The 27728-nt window shown below is 44.9% G+C and overlaps 1 protein-coding gene across 2 annotated transcripts in view; it reads left to right on the forward strand.

The window, feature by feature from the left end:
* The first annotated feature begins 2210 nt into the window (after positions 1 to 2210).
* The window catches only part of GNA13 (G protein subunit alpha 13), a 43847-nt gene continuing 18329 nt past the window's right edge, over positions 2211 to 27728 (forward strand). Inside the window, exons 1-2 of one of the 2 annotated variants that reach the window (XM_047832330.1) lie at positions 2211 to 2647; positions 5067 to 5293. In XM_047832330.1, the coding sequence (XP_047688286.1) occupies positions 2365 to 2647; positions 5067 to 5293 (510 nt within the window). In that variant the 5' untranslated portion in view covers positions 2211 to 2364. Of the gene's footprint in view, positions 2648 to 2965; positions 3081 to 5066; positions 5294 to 27728 lie in introns of those variants that run through there. The other variant, XM_047832331.1, reaches the window with a different exon arrangement.

Raw genomic sequence — 27728 nt, forward strand, 5'->3', positions numbered from 1 at the left:
ACCTGAGCTGAAGTCGGACACTCAATCGACTGAGCCACCCAGGCCCTCCTATCCACTCATCTATTGATGGATATAGGGCGGGTTTTCTTCTTTGGGCTCTTCTGAACAGTGCTCTGTCATGAACACAGGTGCACAATTTTTTGTTTGAATACCTGTTTTCAATTATTTTTGACCTATAAGTAGAATTGCTAGTTCATACGTCAGTTCTGTGTTTAACTTTCTGAGGAACCACCAAACCTCTAACTCATTTTTACACTTATAATTTCAAGGTGGCTTGACTATTAAATAGAAGCAGTTGGACCGCTATCGGCAAACCTCAGGCTAGGCCCAATGATGTCTCTCAGAAACACTGACCAGAGCCAGTTAGACTCGATCTGAGCCAACCAAGGGTTACAGGCAGGGCTTTGCATAGCTTTCTCTGCTGCTCTGCATGTCACAACACGAACCGGCTGGGCAGGAATACCTTCCTGACTCCTAGACACCCTCGCTTCTCCATTATGCTGCACACACTTTTGGAAAAAGAAAAGCAACATGTTCACCACCTAACTTCCAGGCTTCCCTCCTGTTTTTGCAAATAAGTTCAGATCAGCATCTGGAGTCCGCAGAGACATGGTGCGTGGGGGCCACACCTGCTCCCCTGTCGTGGGCAGAGCTCAGCCGCTTCATGGTTGGAGAACAGGGCCTCCTGAACACTATTGAGACTAGAGAGATTTTTCCATCCGGGGTAGACTTTTACCATACATTTTGCCGGAAGGCACCGCCCGGTGATTCTGACTCTATCAATCCATAGATTCTGGAGGTGAACCTATCCTGCTTTGTAGATTGTAGACTGTCCACCCTGCGGGCTTGGCCAGGACAACAGGACATAGTCCTACTATAGCCACGTTTACTGAAGCCTATTTACTGACTCATGAGGCTTCTCGGCCATGAAGCCAACCGGACAGCAAACTGATTGGCACTGATTTTCTAAATTTAAACGTGCCCTGTGCCTCTCGGAGTGCTGACCTCTTAACCACAACTGCCTAACACAAGGGTGGCTTCTGAGACACAGGGCCCCAAATCAAGGAACGTTACCTTTGCACTGCCCAGAACAGAGACCGACCAAAACGGCTGTTTCCACTTGAAACTAAACACTGAGAATAAAGAAGCTGGCTTCCGGGGTCCCGTCTGCACAGTCTCTCTGCCACCCCAGCTGTCACTTGTCGCTCGTCCCCTGGCAGCCCTTTCAGGTGTCCGGGCCTGAATCTGCTGTTAGGACACAAAAAAGTCCCTTGGCTGGTCATATCCTCTGTAATCTGGCAGGAAACCTAACATTTGCTTGCTCCAGTCCTAGGTCAAACAGACAGCTTATCTGCTTCCTTGTAGGGAAGAGTCTGCTTCACTGTGTCCGGTTTAGGGGGATTTTCACCATGACCTCACCCTCCTGCAGCTACCATCCACTGACTTCGGTGCGGCACGAATGAGGCATTAGCAACCCCTCCTCGCACATCTCAGATTAACATCAACTCCAGTATCTTCTCTTTTGCGGGGTCTGAGAATGCCAAAAAGAGTTGGGGGCGTGGGGAGGGGGGCTGATGATGTGTGGGTATCATTCCAGGCTTGGGAGAGCAGGATGTCAAAGAAACCACCTCAAGAAAAGGCCCTAAAACCTTCCAGACTCGCGCCTGCTGACTGAATAGCACCCCAGCCAGGGGCCTCGAAATTAGGCGCGCGAATCTTGACAGCAGGCGGCGGGAACGTAACCCAGCAGCGAGAGCCGTAGGAGAGCCCCAAAGGGCAGGGTCTGGGACCCGGTCTCCGGCCTCCCGCCTCCGGGCTCGGGCTCGGGGAAGCGGCCCTCCTGCCAGTCATTGGGCGCAGCTAATTAAAGGGAAACAGAAAGTCGGGTTCCAAGCGCGCGCCCAGGCTGGCCGGAGACCACGTGACCATTCCCAGCCCCACCCCAACCCCCGCGCGCGCCGAGCGGCGGCCGCGGGCACCGGGGCCAGAGCTTGACTCGCCGGCCCACGGCGGGAGGCGGCGGGTTGGAGCGGGGTTGGTGGGAAGAGGCCTCGGCGTGGGTGCGTGCGTGCGTGCGTGCGTGCGCGCCCCCCTGGAGGCGGCGGGCGCGCGCACGCCCGGGGGCCACCGCCCCTCCTGGCCCCGCCCTCTTTCCCTCCCTCCCTCCCTCCCTCCCCGGCTCCTCCGGCCCGCCCTGCCCGGCCCGCCCTGCGAGTCACCTCTCTGGTTCCCTCCCTCCCCGGGCGCGCTCGGGCCGCCGCAGCGCTCCCCGCCCTCGAGCCTCGTCGCAGGAGCCGCCCGCCGCCCGAGGAGGAGGTGGAGGGAGCCGGAGGGGCCCGCCGAGGCGGCGGCGGCGGCGGCAAGATGGCGGACTTCCTGCCGTCGCGGTCCGTGCTGTCCGTGTGCTTCCCCGGCTGCGTGCTCACGAGCGGCGAGGCCGAGCAGCAGCGCAAGTCCAAGGAGATCGACAAATGCCTGTCCCGGGAGAAGACCTACGTGAAGCGGCTCGTGAAGATCCTGCTGCTGGGCGCGGGCGAGAGCGGCAAGTCCACCTTCCTGAAGCAGATGCGGATCATCCACGGGCAGGACTTCGACCAGCGCGCGCGCGAGGAGTTCCGCCCCACCATCTACAGCAACGTGATTAAAGGTGCAGAGCGGGGGTCGCCGCGGGGATCGCGGGCCCGGGCCGGCGCGGGGGGGGGGGGGGGTGCGGAGGCGGCCGGCGCGGGGCCGGGCACCGCCCTCGTTCGCTCCTTCCCGGGCAGAGGACCCGGCCCGGCGGGCGGGAAGGGGGCGCGCCCACCCTGGGCGGCGGTCGGTCCTGCCTGCCCGGGGTGCCCTCGACCCGCCAGGGGAGAGGATGCCCGGGGGCGCCCCGCTTTCCCCCTTGCCGTTCGAGTGCAGGTCCCCTGCACCCCCGCCTCGCCGCTGGCCTCGCCTCCGAGAGGGAAGTGCCTCGAGGTGCGGGGTGACCGCTCCCGTCTTCCACCGGACGAGGCCAGAAGACCCGAGGGCCAGCCCCAGACCTACACTCCCCCATCCCCCGCCCCGGCGCTGCCTGCCCAACCTCGCCGCCCGGGGTGGGTGACCCGAGTCACATGGGGTCGGGGCTGCTCCCAATTCCCTGCTTCCTTGGCTGCCTCCTAAGCAAGGGAGTTCTGGAACCGTCTCAGTAAGGAAACTTTTGCCTGAGACTTGTCAAGGGCGAAGGGTGACAGTTGGTGGGCCCTTTGGGGCAAAGATACGAAACTTCAGGGAGTCCTGTGTACTGTGCTGGCATCAGGAAAGAGTAAACCCATGCAGTTAGTCTGAAAAAATTAACATCAGTGGTTTTTCGCCCCATTGTCACGGCGGGGCAGGATGTTTTGCCTGTAATCAGTATGCAACACGGCCCACTCTCCTTTTTGCTTAATAAGTGGGGGCAGGAGGGGGGGGTTCCACCTCTTGCTGTACTATTTAAATAAAACTGTGCGTTGGTATGAAGAATCTTTGGCCTAAAAAGTGATGCAAAGCCTGTGCAGGTTGAGTCAGTGAATCACTGTCGTCTTGGATCATAGACTCTGCTTCTGTTTGACAGCATTTTTAAAACTGAACTTTGCTCTTAAGTGAATTTTATTTCTGCACTTTCGGAGAATTGGAGAAGGTGATTCTTATTTCAGCGACAATTCTATTCCTTATTCTTAGTATCGAATATTTTCTACTTTTTATGAAAGGCATTTTGGCAGATTTGAGATACAGGGCCTGGTGGTTCAGGTGCATCAGGAAACTCCCATCTGGGTAGCAGTGGCCCCGGAGTTTGCTACAGATTTCAGCAGATTTTCAAGCAGTGTTTTTTCAAGTGGGATTTTTGTTGTTGTGGTTCAGGAAGTTCTTAAGCAACTCTTTCCCAGTCACTCTTTTTTCTTTTTTCTTTTTCTTTCTTTTTCTTTCTCCCAGGATTGAGGAGAGGAGAACTTCTCCCCGGGAGTGGGGACCAGGGGGCAATGAGGGGAGAGGAGTCAGCTCTGAGCCCTGGTACCCCCGCAGCTAAGCTGTGTAAAACAGTTGTGTTTGTCCCATCTTAATGTTTAGCACAAAGCTAATTGAGGGCTCTTTCAAGGCTGCAGACTCCGCCTTGCCAGTCCTTAATTGAAGGTACCTTTGTATCCTGATGCAGCCGAACTTCTGGAATTATGTCAATAAATAGAGTAGACATGGTAACTGATTACGAGCCAGGTAAACACCTGGTCCTTGTTGTGCACCGGCTCCTGATGTGACCCTACTCTGACATTGGCAATGAGATGAAGTAAGTCACAAGACATCTCCTTTCTTTGAGTTGGCGTGATTAGAAGGTGGACGGCAAAAACGGGTTTTCAGTTATCCGGACAAGTGACCCGAGTAGTGCCGTGGCTGTTAAGATAGATGGACCAAAGGTCACAGTGCAGTGATCAGAGATAACTCGGTTTGAATTAACCTGTGCGAGTTGAACGCTCTGTTTTGATACACTTTTCACAGCTGCTCTTCTTCCCCATTTGGGAAATCGAAGGCTTTCCCGTGACTTACCCTGATTTGAGGCTTGGTTTGGGAGTCTTTGAGTTTTGAGTGTGCTCTTAGAAGACTGGGTGTCGGGTGAAAGCAGGATGCCTGGGGAACGAACGGAACTCTGAGTGATGATGTTTGATTCTCGACATTTCATAAATGTCTTGTTGAGGGGCTCAGAAAATCTTAGCCGCGGTTGCTTCCAGAGCCTGCAGCATAATTTCTTTTTCCTTCACCAGCTCTGGTTCTCTTGTGACTCCCCTCTATTAAAACTGTGTACAAAGCGATCTTATAAATTAGAACATGTTAAAATCCTTCAGAAGGAGCAATTGTGTGAATAGTGTTTACTTTTCCGGGCTCTAATTTTATGACTGTGAACAACCGGCTTTTTAAGCTCTGCAGAGTTGCGGGTGTTTTGATGTTGGTCTCGGTTTTTGGAGGAGGTAGGCCTGCAGTGGTTACGAAGTTTCAGAAAGTAACACCGGGATAGAACCGGTGAGAGTATCCAGTGGCTCCTAGCTCATCTTTTCCTTTCTTTTTAAACAAAGGTATGCGGGTGCTGGTGGACGCGCGTGAGAAGCTTCATATCCCGTGGGGAGACGACTCAAACCAAGTCAACGGGGACAAGATGATGGCATTTGACACACGGTCCTCCATGGCGGCCCAGGGAATGGTGGAAAGTCGAGTGTTTTTACAGTATCTCCCGGTTATACGAGCATTGTGGGCAGACAGCGGCATACAGAACGCCTATGACCGGCGTCGAGAATTTCAGCTGGTAAGAGATTTGTTCTTTTACGTTGTTGTCGATTTATTTTAGTTTCGTTTATCGGGAGCTGATTGTAATACACCTGTTTTCCCTGACTCCCACGACAAAAATGTATCCGTCTAGAATTTTAGCCTCAGAAAAGTTGGGTTGCTATATGGATGAGCTTCTGACTAAGCGAGATAAAAATAAGCTGAACTCCGTAGAGTTGGTGACGCAGAGGTGTTTAATTGGTCATTTCTTTTCTTTTCGCAAATAAGATGATAGTGATTTTCGTGGGTATTTTCTCCTCATTTTAGTCTCCTTTTGAAAATAATATCCTCTCAATTGCCACAATGAAATTCATCCTCCTAAAAAATTGATCTTTTACTCTTGGACTGAGAGCTCAGTAACTGAACTGAGTTGTTCAAATGTGTCATTTAGACTTTGAAGGTACTCATTTTATGATACAGGTTAATTAAACGTATAAAGAGACTAAAGTTCTTGATAACATTTAAGTCATTGTGCTTTTTATATATCTGCTTTCTCTGTGTGTTTTTTAAAGGTTTCTAAGCACATTTTACAGAATGTTTCTTTTTTTAAGTTTATTTTGAGAGAGATAGCACAAGTGGGGGAGGGGTGAGGTGGGGGTGAGCGGGAGAGAGAGAATCCCAAGCAGGTTCTGCCCTGTCAGCGCAGAGCCCGATGCGGGATTTGAATTCACGAACCGTGAGATCATGACCCGAGCCGAAATCAAGAATCGGATGCTTGGGGCGCCTGGGTGGCGCAGTCGGTTAAGTGTCTGACTTCGGCCAGGTCACGATCTCACGGTCCGTGAGTTCGAGCCCCGCGTCGGGCTCTGGGCTAATGGCTCAGAGCCTGGAGCCTGTTTCCGATTCTGTGTCTCCCTCTCTCTCTGCCCCTCCCCCGTTCATGCTCTGTCTCCCTCTGTCCCAAAAATAAATAAAAAACGTTGAAAAAAAAAAATTAAAAAAAAAAAAAAAAAAAAGAATCGGATGCTTAACCGGCTGAGCCACCCAGGCGCCCCCAAAATGTTTCTTTTTAAAAAGCAAAATAATCTTAGAATATCATAGAACTTTGTAATTGTTACCCAGCACTGAAGGTAGGGTGGAAAAGAAAGGATCTGATTGGGGTTAAAGGTACACAAATAATAATTGAAATCAAGTGTTCTGCAGTTTAACTGTGAATGCTTTGATTGTATTCTGAGTTTTATTTGCCAAAGACCGGAGAGATCCCAGGAATAACAATCTAGACTGTATGCAGTTTGGAGGCAGTACAGATTTGAAGTGTTTTACCGTAATATAATAAAAAAAAAAAAAGTGACAGTTAAAAGTAAAACTGCTTAGAAAGTGGTTCGATGATGTCATCAGCCTTAAAGTGATCCACAGTTATGGGTGTGGCTACAAGAAGATGTACAGCTAGGAGTCTTTGCCATTTCAGTTCATACTCAGAAGCCAGGCTTGGTTATTAAAAGTTCTAGAGATGTGTTCGTGCTAGTTTTTTATACAACTGATACTGAATCTTTCTTTTCTTTGAATTATGGTTCTCATGGGCTCCGTACAGCCTGAGCACTTGATCACGTACGTCTCACGTAGTTCTCGTCAAGAGTGTGTGTGTCTTGTCCGGTGATTGTCCGTTAGCGGGAGGCAAAGCCTGTCTCACACTCTTGTTAAAATGGAGGAGTTGGCGACATTACATTTTGAAAATCGGGCATTTCACTTGACAAGTGACCTCCATCCAGTTCTCAGACTTGTGGCGGAATTTTGCCCTCTGGTTGGTATTTGTTCTCTGATAGCTGATGGTTCCTCCATACGCTCTTTTCCCGTCCCTTGTCCCCATCTCTCCCGGTTTAAGTGCTGCTTGCTCTCCTTTCTTCTTAATTCATTTTGTTGACAAGTCACACTTTCTCTCCAAGGTTTCTCAGGATGTTATTCATCCTTCCTGGTCAGGGAAGAAACATCCATCTTAAAAGCATATGGTTCATATTGGATGAATAAACAAACAGCTGTACTCTAAGTTTTCTGTAGGAAAGTTCCGTAAGTCCGTTTAATTGAAGTTGGGCTCCACTGACGCTTGAATCTGGACATTTACATCTTGACAGTTTGGTGTCAAGACTGCCATGTCGTCCTAGTTGAGAAAGCATTCCTAAGTGCCCATCATTCGGAATAAATCCCTAAAACTGCTCAGGACCCCACATGGTCGTGACTTGACCCAGCTGATGCTTTGTAGCAAAGAAGGCGTCCAGCACGAGGAGAGACAAGTTCCAGAGATACTTCTTTTCCTCCTAAAAAGTAGGGACAGAAGAAAAGAGGACCAGGGAGAGATGTAAATTTTTTTTAATGTTTCCTTATTTTTGAGAGAGAGAGAGAGAGAGAGACAGAGTGCAAGTGGGGGAGGGGCAGAGAGAGAAGGAGACCCAGAATCAGAAGCAGGCTCCAGGCTCTGAGCCGTCAGCACGGAGCCCGACGTGGGGCTCGAACTCACAAACCACGAGATCGTGACCTGAGCCGAAGTTGGACGCTTAAACCGACTGAGCCACCCCGGTGCCCCGGGAGAGATGTAATTTTAAACTCCCGGAGGACCGGAAGTTTTTTCCTGGGCGTACTTGGCGTTGTTGATGGTGCCTGGCGCGTATAGAAGGTGCCCCGTTATTCCCCTGAGTTCATGACTCTTGGACTTTGGAGGCTGTGTGGTGCTTGGGGTAGCGTTGGACACTGAGAGGGCAGCTGGCTCACTGAAGATTTTCCTGACAGTTCTCTTCAATTCCTTTTCTCTACACACAGAAACCCCTGAGTCCTGTCTTTTCCACCCCCTGAAAACTCTCTGGCGTCCATTTCCTCCTTTCCTCCTTTACACTGATTTCTTGGTACCTCTTGCTTGGACTCCCAAGTAATCTTGTTCAAACATAGCATGGGTTGGTTCAGAAACCTATGCTCATTCTCCGTTACGTCCAGAACAGAGTTCAGCCTCTTTATTTGAGTCAAGACTAGCTAGCCTACCTGTGATTCCAACCATATATTCATTAGACTACTTCGCACATCCTGTAACCTCTCGATTTCCACATACCCCGATTTTCTGCTGCTTTGGCTGTCTGTTGTACAAGGTCTGTCGGGGTTTTTCATTATTGTATCTATTCATTAGGTCTTACCCTTGACCTAGAAGAATGGTGATCACATTTTAATGCGACTAAATGTGGTCCCTGGACCCCTTGCATCAGTGCTTGTTTAATACAAAACAAAACAAAAAGAGCCCTAGACTCCCATCACAGGAGGATCTGATTCAGGAATCTGGAATGGGACCCAGTGATGTGTATTTATTTGTATTTATTTATTTGTAGCAGTCCTCCGTGATTTGGATGCATTTGCTCCTTGGCCACCCTGAGGGACAGTGCCTCAGGGTCAGGACTTTGTCCAGCCCTCCCTACTGGAACGCGGCTCCCTGCCCTGTCTTCTCTCCTCCGTGTGCTTGCTTCTGGCCCCCCTGGGTCGCCTGTACTCTACTCGTTGCCATTGTATTTGGTCCTCCCACTGAAATAGAGGCTCTCTTGGCACGTCTTGTGTTTTTCTCACTCACTAGCATAAGCCTGACTCTCATTAACTCATTTTCTAGACATTCTGAAGTATAAGGTTCTTGTAGAAAAAAAGAAACATCTCACATGAAGTTTCTTCTGGGAAATAGGAATCATTTCTGTACGTAGTTTGTTAATTTTTCTAGGAGATGGGAAGTCCTTGTATTACAAAACCATAATTTTTCTTTTTACGTTTAACAATGTATATTCTTGAATCTTGGATGGAAAAAGTAAACCATCGGGAAAAGGGTAGAGTTAGCAGATGAATAAAAGTAGCCTTTTTTGTTTGCTTGCTTCAACTAATGATTGGTGATTAAATTTATTGATGCAAATTGAAATGCAGAAAACAAATGGGAACGGTTTTTAAACCTCTTTATGGCTCTTTTTTTTTTTTTTTTTTTTTCCTTCAGATGAACAACTGCTTTATAACCAGTCTTTGGAGCAAGGGATGGGGTAGTGGTATCACAGCCTGGGGTTTTAGCCAGCCATTCATTTGTTAGGAATAACTTCGGATGCAAACATGAATGTTTTCTTTCCCAAGCTCCCAAAGGCAAACATTTCCTTTTCTGGTTAGTTTCATTATGGGTAAGCCAAATAGTTTACTGTGGAAGAAGAAAAATCTAAGATTTACATTGCTGTGCTGGCTTAAGGTACCTTCCTAATTCTTAGAAACGAGCTCACGGGATAACACATCGTTAAGAAGTGGTCTCCTTTAGTACTGGATCGAATATTCGTGACGCTGTGCCTTGCAGTATGTTCACTGGGGCCTGCCACTGTACAGATGAGATGCCCTCTGGAACACCCTGTGTGACTGTAGTCGGGGAATTTGGTAACTTCGAGGACTAGAGATGGGAGACAGGGCTTGGCCGGGAGCCGATAGAACTGGAGATACGGAGCAAACCTGACAAAATGGCCAGGAATCGTTGCCAGTTAATTGTTTTGAATATTTAATACACAGTGACTTATTCAGAAATAGAAACACCGTTAATGGAACTGGTCATATAGGGCAGGAAAGTGTGAGTGGGAGGGACATTCTAGAGCTTCCTACTTTCTATAAACACTTTAACTTGTCAGCATTAATACAACTTCCTGTAATGACCAGTCTTTCTTTGCAATCCCTGAAACCAAAGCTGGGGTTTTTTTTGTTGTTGTTGGTTTGGTTTGGTTTTCTTTTCTTTTTTAATCACGGTACCTTCAGTTAGACTTAGTCTTTCTTACCCAAGTAGTACAGGTTGTGCTCGATGACGGTGACGCTTCTCCGAGCTGATGAGGTGGTTTATCCGCGAAGACAGAACTTGTGTCAGTCTGTGTAACGGAGTAACTGTTTAGCCTCAGGCATTGATCTGTGCCGAGCAGCTGAGTGCTAAGTAAAGGAGGAACTTCAGTTTGGGCTACAATACTTATTTCTTTATTTGTATGGCAAAATGGATTTGCAACGCTGTAGAGTGAGAGGCACTGGTTTATTCTTTCGCAGTAATTTGGGTTGGCTTTAAAAGGTGAATCGATTACCATCGTCTGTTGAAAATACCGTGTGTCTGTTAGAGAAGCAATTGGTCTGTTTCCTTTATGAATAAAATCAGATCAGGACTTTGACTTCCAAGTTGCAAAAAACCTATTGTCTACTGATTCTAGGATCACGGTAAAATATCTCCGCATACATAACAAAGGGATTATATGTAACATTAAAAACTGTAGAGATTTTAAAAATTTAGATTTCTATAGATAGAATTTCCTTTTTGGTGAATTTGATCAGATGAAATCTGATCCACATCTTAGAAACCCAGAGTTACAGGACTGTACGTTAAAAACAAAAAGAAGGGGCACCTGGGTGGCTCAGTCGGGCAAGTGTCCGTCTCTTGATATTGGCTCCGGTTGGGAGCTCGCAGTTGTGGGATCGAGCCCCGCCTCGGGCTCTTGCACAGAGCCTCTTTGTGATTCTCTCTCTCCCTGTCTGGCTCTCTGCCCCTCCCCCACTCGCGTGTGCATGTGCTCTCTCTGAAAAAGAGTAAATAAACATTTAAAAATAAGTAAAAAATAAAAAAGAGGGTGCTTTGGCATGTGCTTATAATGTTAATACAATTTTGTGAGATAGTGCGTGTGCATGTGCGTTTACAGGGATCCGTATCTCGTGATATATTATGTCAGTGTGTTCATGTTTATATCTGTAGCTTAACTAGCTATGGGATGTTTAGGCTCTGGGTGCTGAAGGGATACTTTCTCTATTATTTTTATTGCTAAATAAAGCTAGTGGTTTAGTAATTTATGTTGCTCTGAAAATGTTCATTAAACAACCACGGGATGAAGCGAGGAAATCGTTTTGTTGTGAAAACGAGGCTTGAGTTTCAGAATTCCGTACTACAGTACATTTAACCCGGGAGAAAGGTTTGTGAGCTCAAGTTGAAGAACACCGTAATTGCCAAAGGCTTCCTGGATGGAATATTCCCTCTTCGTCTTTCGCAGATAGGCAGAGGCCCCACCAAGCTGGGGTACCTAGTCCTGTTAGCCCCAAACAGGTGCCAGTTTCTTTCTCCAGAAAATTAATTCAAGGGCTGATAATTATATCGCTTTTTAATACCTTATGTTTTATAAAAATTGCTTTGTACCTTTTAAAGCCCTTTCAGCTACATTGTCATATAATCCTTTAAAAAACCGAGAGGAATAGAATGCATGCTGTTGTCTCCATTTCACAGATTAGAAAACTTAGATGCCGAGAGGTTTCTTGATACTTTGGTTCACAGAGCTGGTAAAAGATGGTACAATAGACCCTGGAGCCCTGATCTGCTGACTGCTGGTCCACAGCACTGGGCACTGAACCATTGTGAAGCACTCAAGCATGATGTCCATGGAGCATTCTTTCCTTCCATTCCCAGCCTCTCCGGCCAACACGCATACACACAGATAATTAACACTCCCCTAGAAAGTTCTCTTTTGAGTATGTGTAAGGTTTTATTAATACATTGGGTGCCTGGGTGGCTCAGTTGGTTGAGCATCCGATTTCGACTAGGTCGTGATCTCGTGGTTTGTGGGTTTGAGCCCCGCATGGGGCTTGCTGCTGTCAGCGTGGAGCCTGCTTCAGATCCCCTGCCCCCCTCTCTCTCTGCCCCTCCCTGGCTCGTGCTCTCTCTGAAAAATAAATAAACATTAAAAAAAAGAATACATAGCGGTGCACTGGTAGTCACAGTTCCTGCATTCTGAACTTTCGTAATATCCCTGTGTCATTCCTTTCTTACTTTATTAACTTAGGTCATAGTTATAATGTAATAATCTTAGATGACATTTAATGGTAGAGTTACTAACTTAGCGGTACAGTTCATCCTCACCGCCGCTCATCATGATAAAGGCTGTTTGGATCTTCACATCCTTGAAAACTACGTGTACTAGTGAGCCTCAGCTGATGTTCCGTCAGTGAACGTGGCTTTTAACGTGTACCCTGAAACAGAGCCTAGTGGCAACCAGCGTGAAAGGAAGCTATGTATTTTTCTAAGAAATTGTCATTTGGGAATGGGCCCGTGTCCAGCACATGGTTGCCCAGATTTGCACTTGGTGTGGAGAAGGGGCTGTCGGGACACCTGTGCTGTTATTTCATGAGCTCCTTTGCAGTGTTTCTTTTTTTTTTTTTTTTTTTTTAACGTTTATTTGTTTTTGAGACAGAGAGAGAGCATGAACGGGGAGGGTCAGAGAGAGGGAGACACAGAATCTGAAACAGGCTCCGAGCTGTCAGCACAGAGCCTGACGCAGGGCTCGAACTCACGGACCGTGAGATCGTGACCTGAGCCGAAGTCGGCGGCTTAACCGGCTGAGCCACCCAGGCGCCCCAGCTTTGCAGTGTTTCTTAGGTAGCTGTCACAGTTTTTGTACTGCTTATGAGCATTCCAGATCATGGTTTGTGTTGGTTTTTGTTCCAGTTAGAAACTGCCTATTTTTTTAATTGAATATATCTGGAAATTGACAATTAATTTCATTTCCTTGCTTGAAAGTACTGTGTGTGTGTGTGTGTGTGTGTGTGTGGGCTGTATGATAGAGTTTACTTTTGTCATTGTGAAAAAAAGTGTTTTTTTGCAAGATGCCTTTTTTCAAGAGAATTTGTTAACATCCACATTAGCAGAGCTTTATTAGAATGGGTTGATAGGTATCAACGAAACAGTAATATTGTTTTGAGAACAGGACTTCGGTGGCCTTGGCTAAAGTTACCAATCTGTTACAGCGGTAGTTGTTTATGTTAATCTTTCCAACTTAATCGTTTTCTTCTTTTTGAAAAATGAATAAAAGAGATTTTTAAAATCCGTGCTGTCGATGAACTTTTTCATCCCCAACTATCATAAAACAGATGCAGAAAACTTGAGTGGAATTACTCTTCCTTGACTTTTTTTGGCTTTAGGTCTAAGTCATAAGATCTGTGTGGTTGGTATTGCTCCGTGTATCTTCCAAGCAAATTCGAAAATAACCATATTCCAACTTACTGATTTATTTATTTCACATGTTACAAGACATTTTTACAAATGGTTTTAATGTGATGACCTTAAAATTCGCTGCGGTTACCTGCTCTGCTGTTGGGTAACATGGAACTAGATGGTGTGAGTTTGAACACGTCCCCCAGCCTTTTCGGTTTCTGAAATTGTAAGATGGGGACTATCTGAGGGCCTGCAGTTACCAGTTGTTACAGAAATTACATGAGACGATCCATGTAAAGTGAAGCCTCTGGTGCAGTGCCCGGCTCATATCAGCCATATTATTGACATTAGCTCCTGGTGTTCCTCATACGCCACATGCACATAAAGTAGCTTTTTACGTAAGTAGCTTTTTAAAAAAACAAATGCCTGTAAGCATTGATTTGATTCACTCTGTTGGTTACCAGTATAAAAACCCTGAGTTCTAAAATACGCGGGCTGTGACTTCTGTTCTCACTAGACCGGATGTCGTCTCTGCTGAAGGGAACCGAGCTGGCGTCGCGCTGTTGGGTCTTGTTGCCTTCTCCTGTCACTTTGCTTGGTTTTCAAGCCGATGTGTAGGCGGAACGCATCAAATCCTAGCTTCCTGCTGGCGGCGTGGAGGTGACCTCTGGCATAGGGGCAGGTGCCCCCAGCCACTCCCACTGAATGTGCGTGTTTCTTTTTCCTTCCCTCCTTTTCTGTGTCTCTGTGGACCCTCTGCCCACACACCTGCACGCCACCCCCCCCCCCCCCCCCCCCCCGCCTTGTTTCCTGGGCCTGTAGTGGGTAGAGGCTCTGCGAGGATGCCTGTTGAAGAGGGTATTTGGGCTTCTTTTCCAAGGATTAAAAAAAAAAAAAAAAGTTCCTTACAAAATACAACGATTTTTTAAAGATTTCATGTCCCTTTTTGTGAGATTTTATAACTTCTGATCGTTTCGTATAAAAACCAACTAAAAACACTAGTCTAACAGAACTCTGTTTTCTTGGGGAGCAAAATAAACAAATTTCAGATTTGCTCCCCTAAGGAAAGAAACCATGTTATTGATTTTGTCATTTAAAAACAATGTTAGTCAACAAACAAAACCCTTTAGCTAAGATATAACAGTGTCTTTGGGTTCCTTGAGCCAGAGAATAGGAACCCGTTAGCCTGCGAAGAGAACTTTTCTCCTCTGGGGTTACAAGAGCTGGACTAATGAATAATTGGTGTGCGGACGTAAGAGACTTTCACTTTCCTTTTCAATATCCTGGTTACTCTTTTCTTATTCACTGGATAATCTATTTAAAAGTCATTTTTCTGTTAAATAAGACAGACTGACTAGTCGGACTTGTATAGAGTTGTATGGGCCTCCTGATAGGAAGTGTGGTTGTATCCGTTTATTGATGTAAAGTAAAAGGAAAACTCCTGGAAGCTACTAGCAGTGAGCAAACCGCACTAGGTTTTCAGAGTCTCTGAAGAGTCACTCACGAGTTACGGCCCGGTCAGCTGTGTGCCACGAGAGGCCTAACAAATGAGAAGATTATGCTTTAAATTGTCATTCAGATATAAGATGATCTCTAAATTCCTGTTTTTTGGGGCGCCTGGGTGGCTCAGTCGGGCATCTAACTTCGGCTCGGGTCGTGATCTCACAGTTCATGAGTTCGAGCCCCACATCGGGCTCTGTGCTGACAGCTCGGAGCCCAGAGCCTGCTTCAGGTTCTGTTTCTCCCTCTCTGCCCCTTCCTGTCTCATGCTCTGCCTCTCTCTCTCAAAAATAAATAAAAATTAAAAAAAAAAAAATTCCTATTTATTGATTTTTTTAAAAACCTCAGTAAGTGAATGCTATATATTCACAAAACTGCAAACATTGTTTATCCTAGTTGAAATATTTAAAGAAGAGTAATGTGATTTAGCCAGTTAAGATATTGCAGTACTAATGATTTGCTAATTTTTTTTAAGTTTATTCATTTACTTAGATTGGGGGAGGGAGACGGGGCAGAGGGAGAGAGAGATTCCCAAGCAGGCTCCATGCTGTCAGTACAGAGCCCGATGTGGGGCTCAATCCCACAACTGTGAGGTTATGACTGAGCCAGAATCAAGTGTGGGACACTTAATGGACTGAGCTTAATGCACCCAAGCACCCCATGATTTGCTATTTTTAACTGTTGCTAATTACTACATGTGCAGTAAAGTGTCCTTGTTCCTTAGCTACAGTTTCAAACGTTATAGGGACTTCATACCATATAGATGTTACGCATTTCAGTTCTAGACTAGGGCGAGGAGAATTACATGCACTTGCTTCATTTTTCCCTTGACTTTTTGAATTAGGAGCAAATGTAAACCTCTCTAAGGTTAGTGTTACAATTTAGTAAGAAACCAAGGTTTTCATCTGCGAAACAGCGGTTTGTACATTGGGCCGTAATGTAAGATGGCTTTGTTTTGAAAAAGAAGGCTCTTTGTTTTGTTTGTTTAACTTTCATTCTGTAGAAACACAGTCTTTTCAAGGGAGTGTGTATGCTCATCTTCTGTTTTTATGTGTAATTGTATTTTGTACTATATGCCAGTATTAAGGTTTTTGTTTTTTTTTTTTTCAACGTTTATTTATTTTTGGGACAGAGAGAGACAGAGCATGAACAGGGGAGGGGCAGAGAGAGAGGGAGACACAGAATCAGAAACAGGCTCCAGGCTCTGAGCCATCAGCCCAGAGCCCGACGTGGGGCTCGAACTCACGGACCGCGAGATCGTGACCCGGCTGAAGTCGGACGCTTAACCGACTGCGCCACCCAGGCGCCCCATCAAGTATTAAGGTTTAGAGCACTGCTTTGCGTGTCCATTTTGAGTGTCCATAATCTGAATTCTCTTCTCAAATAGGGAACGTGGAGAGCAAACCAAGAATATAATGTGGATGAGAAGGCCTTGAGCAGCAGATTTTTCAGGAGATCCGTTCTTTAACAAGTCTGATAATGTTAACTGGCAGCTCTCAGCAGCCATTCAGTAGCATTTAATTGAACACCTGTTAACGACCAGGCCTTTTTTTGCAGGCCGGACGGTTGCTAGTGAACCAAATGAAAGCGATCTCTGTTCCCACTGGCCTTGCTTAGGTGCAGGAGTCTACACTGATAGGCAGACAAATCAGTAATCACATGCGGTGGATACTCTGAAGGACAAGAAAAGGAAGCAGTGAGGGAACAAGAGGACGGTCTGAGGGGGGACCTGTAGGTTAGGACCCCACGGACGCGAAAGGGTCAGCCAGGCGAGAAGAAGGAAGGTTCGGCAGGCAGAGGAAGACCGTGTGTGCAGGACGTGTGTGGGGAAAAGGTTGCCGGAGTGTGGAAATTGGAGGCAAACGGGAAGAGCAGTCGTCAGTCCGTAAATATTTATCGAGATCCCCTGGATGCAGAGCGGTGCCCGAGTTAGGAGACGAGTGCAGAACGAGCTGCTGGTCGCAAGCGGTGGCCGTAAAAATGGAGAGAAGACCGTGGACTTGGGGTACACTTTGTAGGGCAAATCACGGGGATCTGATAAATTGGATATGAGATGGCGGGGGGAAGGGAGGCGCGTATGTTAAGGGTGACTCGGGTTTCTGATTTTAACCAGGTGAATGGTGGTGCTTCTTGCTGAAATGAAAAGATTGTGTGAGAAAGAGACTTGACAGAAGATTAAGACTTTAGTTTGGGCATACTGGGTTGAGATCTCGGTGAGACATGGGTGGAATCAAAGTAACAGTTTGATACATGAGTCTGGAATCCAGAACAGAGCTTTGGGCCGTAGGTAGAAATTTAGGAGTTCCTTGTATTCAGGTGACATTTAAAGTCTCTAGAATGTGTACCCAAGGGAAGGCAGGGAGTAAAAGAGAATTGGGCTCAGGACAGCATCTTTAGGAACCTGCAGACCGTCTGAGAATATGCAGAGAGGGGGATGCTGGCAGAAATGGCCGGAAACCAGGTGGAAATTCAGGAACGTGTCATGCCACGGGAGCCAGAAAAGTGTGTCAGCGAAGAAAGTGGACAGAAGTGCCACCTGCCACTGAGGCCTAGCAAGGTGAAGACCAGCGTGTTCGTTGATTTTGGCAACAGGAGGGTTATTGCTGTGGCAGGTGACCCGGGGAGGGGGAAGCCAGGCTGGAGGGGCTCGACGAAGGAAGGGAGGTGAGGAAGTAGAGAAGGTTCCCTTGAAATTAGCCGACTGTTCTCCTTTCCCTTTTGCTGTGCTTTCAACCATCTGGCTTAGCAGGCTGGGTTTCTTTCAAGCCTTTTCAGAGTTCAAGAGGACATTGTGTTTATATCAACCGGTTTCTTTGAATGTCACTGTCTCAGAAGCAGAGTTAATTCCACTTAATAATGTTAACGTTAGGCCAGAGAAACACAGAAGAGTTTTTCACTCTACTTGATAGTTTTACTTACGACCGTATCCTGTTTAGTGAGGGCAATAACTTGGCCATTGAATAACATTCATTCCTTTGTTCCTTCAGCAGACATGTATTGAATACCTGTGCACACCATGTTCTGGGCTACGCAGGCCCCGGGGACTCAAGGTCACCATGTCTGCTTGCCTTAATGGAGGCTTTGAATCTAGTGGGAGCTGGTTAAGTCCCCCACCAGTGGTTGCCCGTGATGTGATAAATGCTATAGTGTCCTGCCTTTGCTGATCTTTTTTCTGCCAAGAATATGCAGAGTCACTAAGTGTTTGCTAACCTAGAAAAGACCTAAGAGGGTACTTGGGTCCAGTTCACTTCATTTTGTACATAAATCATAGAGTACGTAGGTCCATAGAAGGTAAAGTCACAGCTCGTTTTGATTAGAGCCACGATTCAAACTCGGGCCGTAGGACCCCGTGGCCCGTGCTGTACCCACTGCGCTCTTTCCTGCATCCCTTAATAACACGATTAACTGAGCCGAGATTTGGAAGCGAACTGCTCTGCCAGTATACATTCTGAACTATTTCCCACATTTGTCAGTATTCGGAAACACTCGCAGGTCGTACTGCTTTGCTGTCTGACCTGATGAATTGGCAGAGGGTGAAGGGATGGATGGTAGTTAATGCTCTTGTGGGCGGGGGTTGCTTCTCTGTGGGCAAGAGAGTTTAGGATGATGGCCTGAACACTAAACTGGGAATAAAGTGATCTGGGCTTTTCCTCTCCTCTGCTGTGTGATTCTAAGCATAGAATTAGTTTATGAATGTCGATTGTTAATGATAATTAATGCTGCGATTGATTGTTGCACAAGGTTTGAGTTGTGGGGATTTCAGGATGCATTGTAGCACATGATCACAGAGCAGAACTTTCCATCTAGTGTACGTTCACGAGGATTCTTCAGGCCCCTCTATTGAGATAGCTGGGGGATTGAAACTGTATTTGGGAAGTGGGTTCTGGATTGGAAAACTGTATTCTTTTTTACCTTTTTTTCAACAACTGAGGTCATTGCTTTTTGAGAATCAAAAAACCAAAAGTACTACCGAAGAAGTTCTGGCAGAGCTCAACGTTTCTTCATGCTGTTGGGATTGGCTGTGACCCTTTTTAAAAGAGTATTTTAACTTTGAGGAATTTTTCAGAGCTGAAAGCTCTTGTTTTTTGTTTGTTTGTTTTTTTTTTTAGTTTATTTATTTTGAAGGAGAGAGCAATCAGGGGAGGGGCAGAGAGAGAGGGAGAGAAAGAATCCCAAGCAGGCCATATGCTGATAGCACAGAGCCTGATGAGGGGCTCAAACCCATGAAACGTGAGATCATGACTTGAAACGAAACCCAAGAGTCAGACACTTGACCGACTGAGCCACCCAGGCACCCCAGAGCTGAAAACTCTGATGCTTTATAGTGTTATCATTAGGTGGAAACTGAAAAGTAAGAAAGTTGTTTTTTGTTTTTTGAAGGAGTTACTTACAGGCTCCAGAATCCAAAGTAGCTTTTTTAAGTTTAAATTTTGTTTTATTGTTTTATAATTTTTTTTTAATGTTTATTTATTTTTGAAAGAGAGAGACAGAGTGTGAGCAGGTGAGGGGCGGAGAGAGAGGGAGACGCAGAATCTGAAGCAGGCTCCAGGCTCTGAGCTGTCAGCACAGAGCCTGACGCGGGGCTGGAACTCACGAACTGTGAGATCATGACCTGAGCCGAAGTTAGACGCTTAACCGACTGAGCCACCCAGGTGCTCCTAAAGTTTAAATTTTAAAACATGTTTATCCATTGTAGAAAATCATCCAGTTAGCCCCTTAACTGCTATCCTAAGACATCTTTATTGACATTTTGGTATATTTCCTGCTAATACTTGAATACAATATTGGATGCAGAGATAAACTTTTCTATACTTTCTGTACAATTTTATATCCCATTCTTTTAACGTTGCAACGTTAGGATTTCCTGGAGGAGGTGATTTTCTCGGAGAACCGATAAGGCATTCGTCTAGAAATGGATGTGAATTACTTGAATGGAAAATTCTTTCCTGTATGTATATCTTTATGAACAAAACGTGGTGCTGCCTAATGGTAACATGGAGTATGGGGTAAATTTTACTATGTTGCTGCCCAGTTGAATAACATTATATACTGTGTGGGAACTAGCCCCTCATCCCTGCTGTATTAAACTTCTTCCTCACATGTAAAATTTGTATTTTCAGTTTTAAGGGATGATTTGAAAAGGGAATGCTGACCTCCACTCTGAAACCTGTATTATTTTAAGGAAGGGTTGTCGTTCTTATATAATGTTTGGAGAACAATTGATATTTTCAGTTAACAGAATTGAACAGCTTTTATGTATGAGGTACATATGCTTAAGTCTAAGATACAGATGTGTCTGTAGTCAGCATACAGCTAAACTTTTTTCTCTTTGGGATGAAATGTTTTAATGGAAAAAAGTAAGGTTCTTCTTTTTTGTGACTTCTGTAGTAGGAGAATTGCTAAACTGCAGTGTACGTTTTGTGTTGGGTGTGAAATTGGGATTTGGTAGGACTGTAGGAATACTCTTAGAAAGTATGTTCATTAGCTTTAAATCATTTTGGTGAGAAGTCTGATTGAGAAACCGGATGTAAAAAGGAGTTTATTAATTTGTGAGCAATGGCAAGGAAAAGGCAGTTTACAAAATAAACTGATAACTTAGTTTTTTCCAAAAGTGTCTTATTTTTAATTTTGTGCCCTGGTTTGTTTTTATAGCTTACATGTAAGAAAAAATGAAAATTAATTGCCTAAATTAGTCAAACATTTTGGGGAGAAATTATATCTAGGCTATTATAAGCTATCTTAGATTAGTTTGGAAAGGTATTTCCTTTGGGAAAAAAATACTTTCAAATACTGGGGTAGTTTTTAATGTTGTAACTGACTAATTTTTGGCTCTTGTGGCATTTTTAAATGATGCACATAGAAAACGCTAGCAAGGAACTTGAAACTGTGCATTCACTTGAAGTCTACTGAATATTGACCTGTTTTCCTTTGACAAGGAAGAGTTGCTTGTATATTTTTGAATATAAGTAAATGCTGCCTTGTTCCTTGTGAACCAAGCAGGCATGGGTGGTAGTGCTTTAAATATGCTCTCATGATACAGATGATGCTGCGACCCTATTCAAAACCTGTGCTGTGTATCCCATCAATACTTCATAATCCTTTTTTTCTAGAGGAAAATGAATAGGGAAAGTCATTAAAAAAAAAAAAAGGTAGGTCATCTCAAAGATATGGAATAATAGGGTCTTTGAGAAGAGTGGGCAGAGTGGAGTGTTGGGGGGCACTAAATGGAGGAAGAGGTGGGACTGTTCCGTGACAAAGCTGGGGGGGGGGTGCCCGATGTGCCCACCCCGTGTAGAGCTGGCCTCTTTGTCATGTTTAGTTTGAAGACCAAATTAATGGGGGGGAAAGACATGGAACCCTTTGTAGAGATGGTATATTTCAAATATTTGGATGGTTGTAAGCTCTTTTCATTTTAGAGTCATTTTGAAAGCTGCAAACAAACTCTTACAATGTCATTAGGCCGGCTATTAGGTATAATGTTAAGAAATTAAGTATAATGTTAGAATCTTAGATTTTAGATAAATAGTGTGAGCAGAGCAGTATGGTAACTTTCATATTTCATGTGACTCCGTGAAGAAAAGAAAGGACAAATAAGATGGGAAATTGACTCTTTGAATAATAAAAAATACTACCTTCTGTCTTTGTTATTAGCCACATCCTTAGATTGACACAGAGAGTCTTGATTCATTAACCAGCTTTCACCCCAGGCTTTTCTGGTTTGTACCTTATTTATATTTGGCATTTGAGTCTTAATTGTAAACCTATATAAGTAAATGCCAGGTGGAAAGGCTTACATTACGCAGAGTCTGTTTGTAGAATGTTGTCCTAAAGGCTTCTTATTTAGATATGGCTTCACCATGATATTTGCAGGGCTGAAATACTAGTGTCTACAAATATGAATTACTGATTAAAAAACATATAGGTCACTTTTATATATTTTTTAGGTTTTTTAATTTTTTATTTTAGAGAGAGAGAGAAGATGCACACACAGCTGGGGAGAGGGTTAGAGGGAAAGACAGAAACTTAAGCAGGCTCCATGCTCCGTGGAGAGCCCGATGCGGGGCTCCATCCCACGATCCTGGATTCATGACCTGAGCCAAAATCAAGAGTCGGACGCTCAACCAACTGAGCCACCCAGTCACCCCCCAAAAAAACATACAGGTCACTTGTAAAAGCAAATGAATGTTTCCTTTTGAATGGATTTCTCCAAAAGTATGCTTAATGAAGCCTGCCTAATGAACACTCGGAAAACTTTGATCTAGCTTAGTTTGGGGAATTAAGAGACTGATGAGAAATAAAGAAAGGCATGTTACACGCATACCGAAACCTTATTGTGGCGATCGAGGCGATGCAATTTGGCAGTGTGACTTACAGGTGTAATCAGTTTGAGGAGTAAACCGGCTTCTAGTTTTCTCTCATCTCTTGATCCTTTTTCCTCTTTGAAATATTCCAAACTTGCCAATGGAGACTGACTTACTATGCATGGAAAGTATGTAAACAGCTTTAAGCCATTGGACTTAGCCATTTCAGAACACAGACATCTATTTTGTAGTTTACTGGTACTTCTTCGGGAAAAGTTTTGCTGTTTATAGCACCAGCACTTTGCTGGTTGGTTCCCTATATAAAGAGAAACTGGAAATTAACTTTGAGGTATGCTGTCATTTTCAGAATCACATGTATACTTAGATTTCAGAAGACAGTGTCTCACTGCTTAATTACCTTGGTAATACAGATTTTCTCTAATATTTCTTGTACTGTTATGTTTATTTTTATTTTTTTTTAAATTTTTTTTTCAACGTTTATTTATTTTTGGGACAGAGAGAGACAGAGCATGAACGGGGGAGGGGCAGAGAGAGAGGGAGACACAGAATCGGAAACAGGCTCCAGGCTCCGAGCCATCAGCCCAGAGCCTGACGCGGGGCTCGAACTCACGGACGGCGAGATCGTGACCTGGCTGAAGTCGGACGCTTAACCGACTGCGCCACCCAGGCGCCCTGTTATGTTTATTTTTAAAACCGAAAACTATTTTAGGTAATGCTGGTCTCATAATAAAAGGTTTCAACACGTACAAATGGGATACTTTTTAATTCGCTTATTTTTTCTAAATGACTTTTTTGGTCAGTGTTTTCTGCCACTTACAGGCATGCTGAATTGTCCTGCAGTTAAGTTCTAGACACTTTACAAGCTTAAACGATGCAGTTTATTTAGTAGCAAAGTAAAATCTTATACGTTATTTAGACTTTGCACTTGATCGAATTTCATCTGACCTTTTCATCCCGCAGGGTAATTCTTACCTGTTTATCAGGTAAAAAGGTAGCGTGCTAGGGACACCTGGGTGGCTCAGCCAGTTAAGCGTCCGACTCTTGATTTTGGCTCAGGTCATGGATCTCACAGTTCGTGAGTTTGAGCCCCGTGTCAGGCTCTGTGCTAACAGAACCGAGGCTGCTTGGGATTGTCTCTCCCTCTCTCTCTGCCCCCGGCCCCTCCTTCTCTCAAAAATAAATAAACTTAAAAAAAAAGTAAGAGTGCTTCCTATTAAATACCTTGCGTTGCTTTACCTTACCATGCAAAGTTTGGGTGTCTGTTGTTGAAGCAAATTCATTTTGTAAGTTTAATTCAGGTTTTAAACAAGTTCTTTAGGATCCTATGCTGAAAGTGGCAGTCCTGATTTTTCTCATTTGTGCTTTTATAGCAGTTTAACAGTGTTCTAACTGGATTACCAGGTTCATCAGTTTTTGACCATAAAAATCTTGGGGCGTTAGCTCTGAAGGCTGTGGACTATGGCAGGCATTTGAACATAGGCTCTGGAAATGTGGACAGGAAGGCAGCTAGAATGGTAGGAAAGGAGCAAACCAATAAAGAGAAAGAAAGAGAAGGCTCTACTCGTAGGCGTAATTCCACTGTTTATGTCGCAATTCAGAGCTGTCCGTTGAAGGCCTGATGTTCTACATGTAAGACCTAGTTGAACATAAGTGATACTCGAAACCTACTTTAACAATAAGATAAAGCTAAATAGGTCTCTACTCTCATTTCTTAATATTCTTGGCATTTTTGCAAGGCTTAAAAAAAACCCCACAACTGATTTTGTGTAGTCAACACCAAAAGTCTTGAAATGAACATAAAAGCCAATTTTGAGTAAAACGAACGTCCAGATCGGAACCGATGCTGGAATGGCTACATCAGAGTCCCTTTTCTTGGAGCTCGTTAAGCTTTTGATTTGGTAGATCGTGGTGGGCTTGGGAATCTTCTCGCAAGCACGCTAGAAGTGCTGAGGCACTGCCAGGCATAAGGCCGTGGGTCTGGAACTGGAGTCCGAAAGCTTTCTGAAAAGGGCCAGGTAGTGTGGGGCACCTGGGTGGCTCAGTTGGTTAAGCGTCCGACTTTGGCTCAGGTCCTGATCTCACGTTTTGTGAGTTCGAGCCCCACATCAGACTCTGTGCTGACAGCTCAGGGCCTGGAGCCTGCTTGGGATTCTGTGTCTCCCTCTGTCTCTGCCCTTCCCCCACTCGCACCGTCTCTGCCTCTCTCTCTTACTCAAAAGTAAACATTAAAAATTGTTTTGGAAAAAAAAGGGCCAGGTAGTGTGAGGGTGATGTTTGTTTCATTTTATTAAAAATTTTTTTTTTTTTTACATTTATTTATTTCTGAGAGACAGAGAGACAGAGCCCAAGCAGGGGAGGAGCAGAGAGAGAGGGAGACACAGAATCTGAAGCAGGCTCCAGGCCCTAAGCTGTCAGCACAGAGCCCGATGCGGGCCTCGAACTCATGGACCACAAGGTCATGACCTGAGCTGAAGTATGATATTTTAAACTTTGCATGCCAACAGACAAAATTAAGGCCATTATGTAGGTATTTATATAATGAGAAAACAGATTTCTACAAGTTTTTTAATCAATGAAATTCAAAATAGAATAATAAAATTGTGGACAGTGTTTTGCAGTATAGGTTTACTAATGAGAAGAATGGGATTCTTTTGGAGATGGACATTTTGCTTCATAAGGGTTTCAAGTGTTAGTGTTTTCTATCATGAAAATCAACTGCAGATATTCATGAAGGCTGATGTGTAGCGAGATTTTATATATTTCATCCTTAAAAAGAAAAGTCTGTTCACACAGGTGGGTACTGCCACCCGAGCCTGTGACTTTAGCTGAGCGCAGTCATTGCTTGGAAGACATCTCTGGGATTGTTAGATTCTTCTCGACGCTGCCTCTTGGCACGGCGTCCCTGGCATCGCAGGTTATCACTTCCAGTGGAGGGTCAGGCAGCAGCTCCTCCGTGCGCAGGGAAGTGGATTTTGGAAATGGGAAAGCCTCCCTTTTACTCGCATCGGGCTCTGAAAGATGCTGCTGGAACTGTCATCTGTACGTGCGCTGCCAACGTGAGCACTGGCACTGCCGTTTAGTTTCGGAAAAATTGATCTGCTGCAGACCTAGTGCGGGGATGGAGGCCTCACCTCTTGTTTCGCCTTCCGACAGAGAAATCCTGCAAAGCAGTTCGACATTGCCTCTGATTAAAATAATGCCACTTGTCGAATTACCACCGTGTAAGTTTTGCAGAAACTGCTCGGCCTTTTAATTTGGGGTTGAATTCCTTCCGGTGTGTGTGTCATCAGGTCTTCCCTAAAGCCAGTTTCCACAGCTGTTCAATGGTCTGCAATAGGGACAGGAGGTAGTTCCTGTTCATCCGTTCGTTCCAACAATCTCAGTAAAAATTCACGTCTGCTAAGTTCTTGAACTGTGTAATAGGACAAATCAGCATATTCAGCTTCTGTTTCTTACAAAAATTCATGGAGCCGATGACGGCTAAGTCCGTGGGAGTCAATTAAATTTATTGTTGACACTTCTGGTTCAGTAACACAAGACAGATCCGTATACTTCCCACAGAGCACCTAATAATACAACGTGCGGTCATTTTGACGGTCTTTCTAAATTTGTCTTTTTTCTGCTGCGCACATATTTTGACTACCATCAGTTGTAACACCCCGTGGCATATTATGATTGAGGTTGTGCTGATTGAGAGTTTTCTCAGCTCCCCTGAAAGTCTTCCCATCTGTAGTTCTCCCACACGGACTCTTCATACGGGCTAATTCTCTAGTCCCTGTAGACCCGGCATTGATTCCTAGAGTAAAAGACCACTGAGCAGTAAGTGGCGGTCCTTGCATGGCCAGCAAGTCTGAGCCTCTTGGAAACTCATTAGTGTCAGTCTCCTTCCATCTTTTACTTATGAGGAAATCTTGCTGTGATGTGATGAACTTTTCCCTTTTAAATTTTGTGGTTTTTCTGATTGTCGCTTTCCTGTGAGTTGGGATAGTTTTTGTTTTTGTTTTTTCATGTTTAATTTTGAGAGCGAGCGCTAGCAGGGGAGGGGCAGAGAGAGGGAGACGCAGAATCTGAAACAGGCTCCAGGCTCTGAGCGGTCAGCACAGAGCCCGACGCGGGGCCCGAACCCATGGACCGCGAGATCATGACCTGAGCTGAAGTCAGATGCTTATCTGACTGAGCCGCCCGGGCGCCCCGGAGTGGGATGATTTTGAAGAGTGTTTAGTCTGGTGACGTTGACTACATCGTATTCTCTTAGCGTAGCCACCATGTCTGTGCATAGTAAACACAGTGCTGCTCCATTGAATTTTGTTCAGCAAAACGATCCACATCCCATCGTGCCTCAAAGGCGGGACATTAAAAGTCCTCTCTTGCTTTTTGTTTTGACGGATATGCACTAGTAACAACAACAGAGTCATGAGGCGCTCACAGCAACATTTGGGACATTTTCAGGCTGTAATTGCATCAGTGCATCGTGTCGTGCAAAATGAAGAGAGCTACACACAAGGCCTGTGTCGCGACCACTTGTGGCTGTGGCCACGTGGAAGCAGCCCAAGCCAGTGCGTAAGCAAATGAGCAAAGTCGTGTTCCGATACGGTTTTATCTATGGACACGGAAATTTGAATTTCATATCATTTTCAGATGTCATGAAGTCTTCTTACGATTTTTCCCCACAACCATTTAGAAATGGGCCACACAAAAACAGGCGGTGGGCCGGACTTGGCCTGCGTGCGGGTCATAGTTGGAGGATCCCTGCTCTAGAATATGGTTACATAAGAGGAATAATCAATGGTCCTCGGCCAGCCTTTCCTTGTGCCCCAACAGCAGTGTATCACTGCTGTACTTGCGTAGACTTTTCCGTAGTTCTGCAGTGAGGATCATTTCTAAAGCTCCTGTTAACACATTGCCAAGTTGCTTTCTAGAATATGCATGCCTTGCTTTTCACAAACAAATCTGAGTTAAGTCCAGCTTAAATTCCACATCCTTTTAAAGTTGTAGATTCTAAATGCCGTCCTTTATACATTTTAGCTGTGCAGAAGAGAGCGTTGAATAAATTTGTCACTTTTTCAGTAACTGGGCAAATAAACTGCCAAGCTTTCCTGTGACTGCACATTTGTTTAATAAAAACTATACTCTAAATTGTGTCCTCAGCTTCTCCATTACCTTTAAACTCAGGGCCTTTAACTTCTTTTGTTGCAAGCAAAGAATCTTAATGAAACATGATTCTTGAGAATGAGGGATAACGTTGAGGCTATTCCTAGTTTATTTCCTTCTTTTTTTTTTTTTAAAGCTTTTCCTAGTTCAGACACAACTTACAAAATATAGTTCATAGCACTAATAGGCTGTCAGTGTTGTGAACCGAGGAAAAAAAGATCTAAGGGATGACAGAAAACGTCTTAAATTTTAAAAGTCGTAAGTATGAAATGGCTTTTCTTCACAATTTTACGAAAAATTCTCTTCGGTAACATCAGACAGACTGGGGAAAGTTACAGTGCAGTCTCAAGTCATAACCAACAGAAAGTGAGCGTCAGACCCCTGGTATTTCTGGCCTGATACCCGAAATTAGTTACTTCTGTCTTAGCCAAGAGACTAAGCAACGTAACTTGAATAATGAGTCACAGCACAAGTGGATTTAGGATTCATAGACACCGAGATACAGGGAAAGGAGA

This window comes from Prionailurus viverrinus, chromosome E1 (genome assembly GCF_022837055.1).
Source record: "Prionailurus viverrinus isolate Anna chromosome E1, UM_Priviv_1.0, whole genome shotgun sequence".
Taxonomy (NCBI): domain Eukaryota; kingdom Metazoa; phylum Chordata; class Mammalia; order Carnivora; family Felidae; genus Prionailurus; species Prionailurus viverrinus.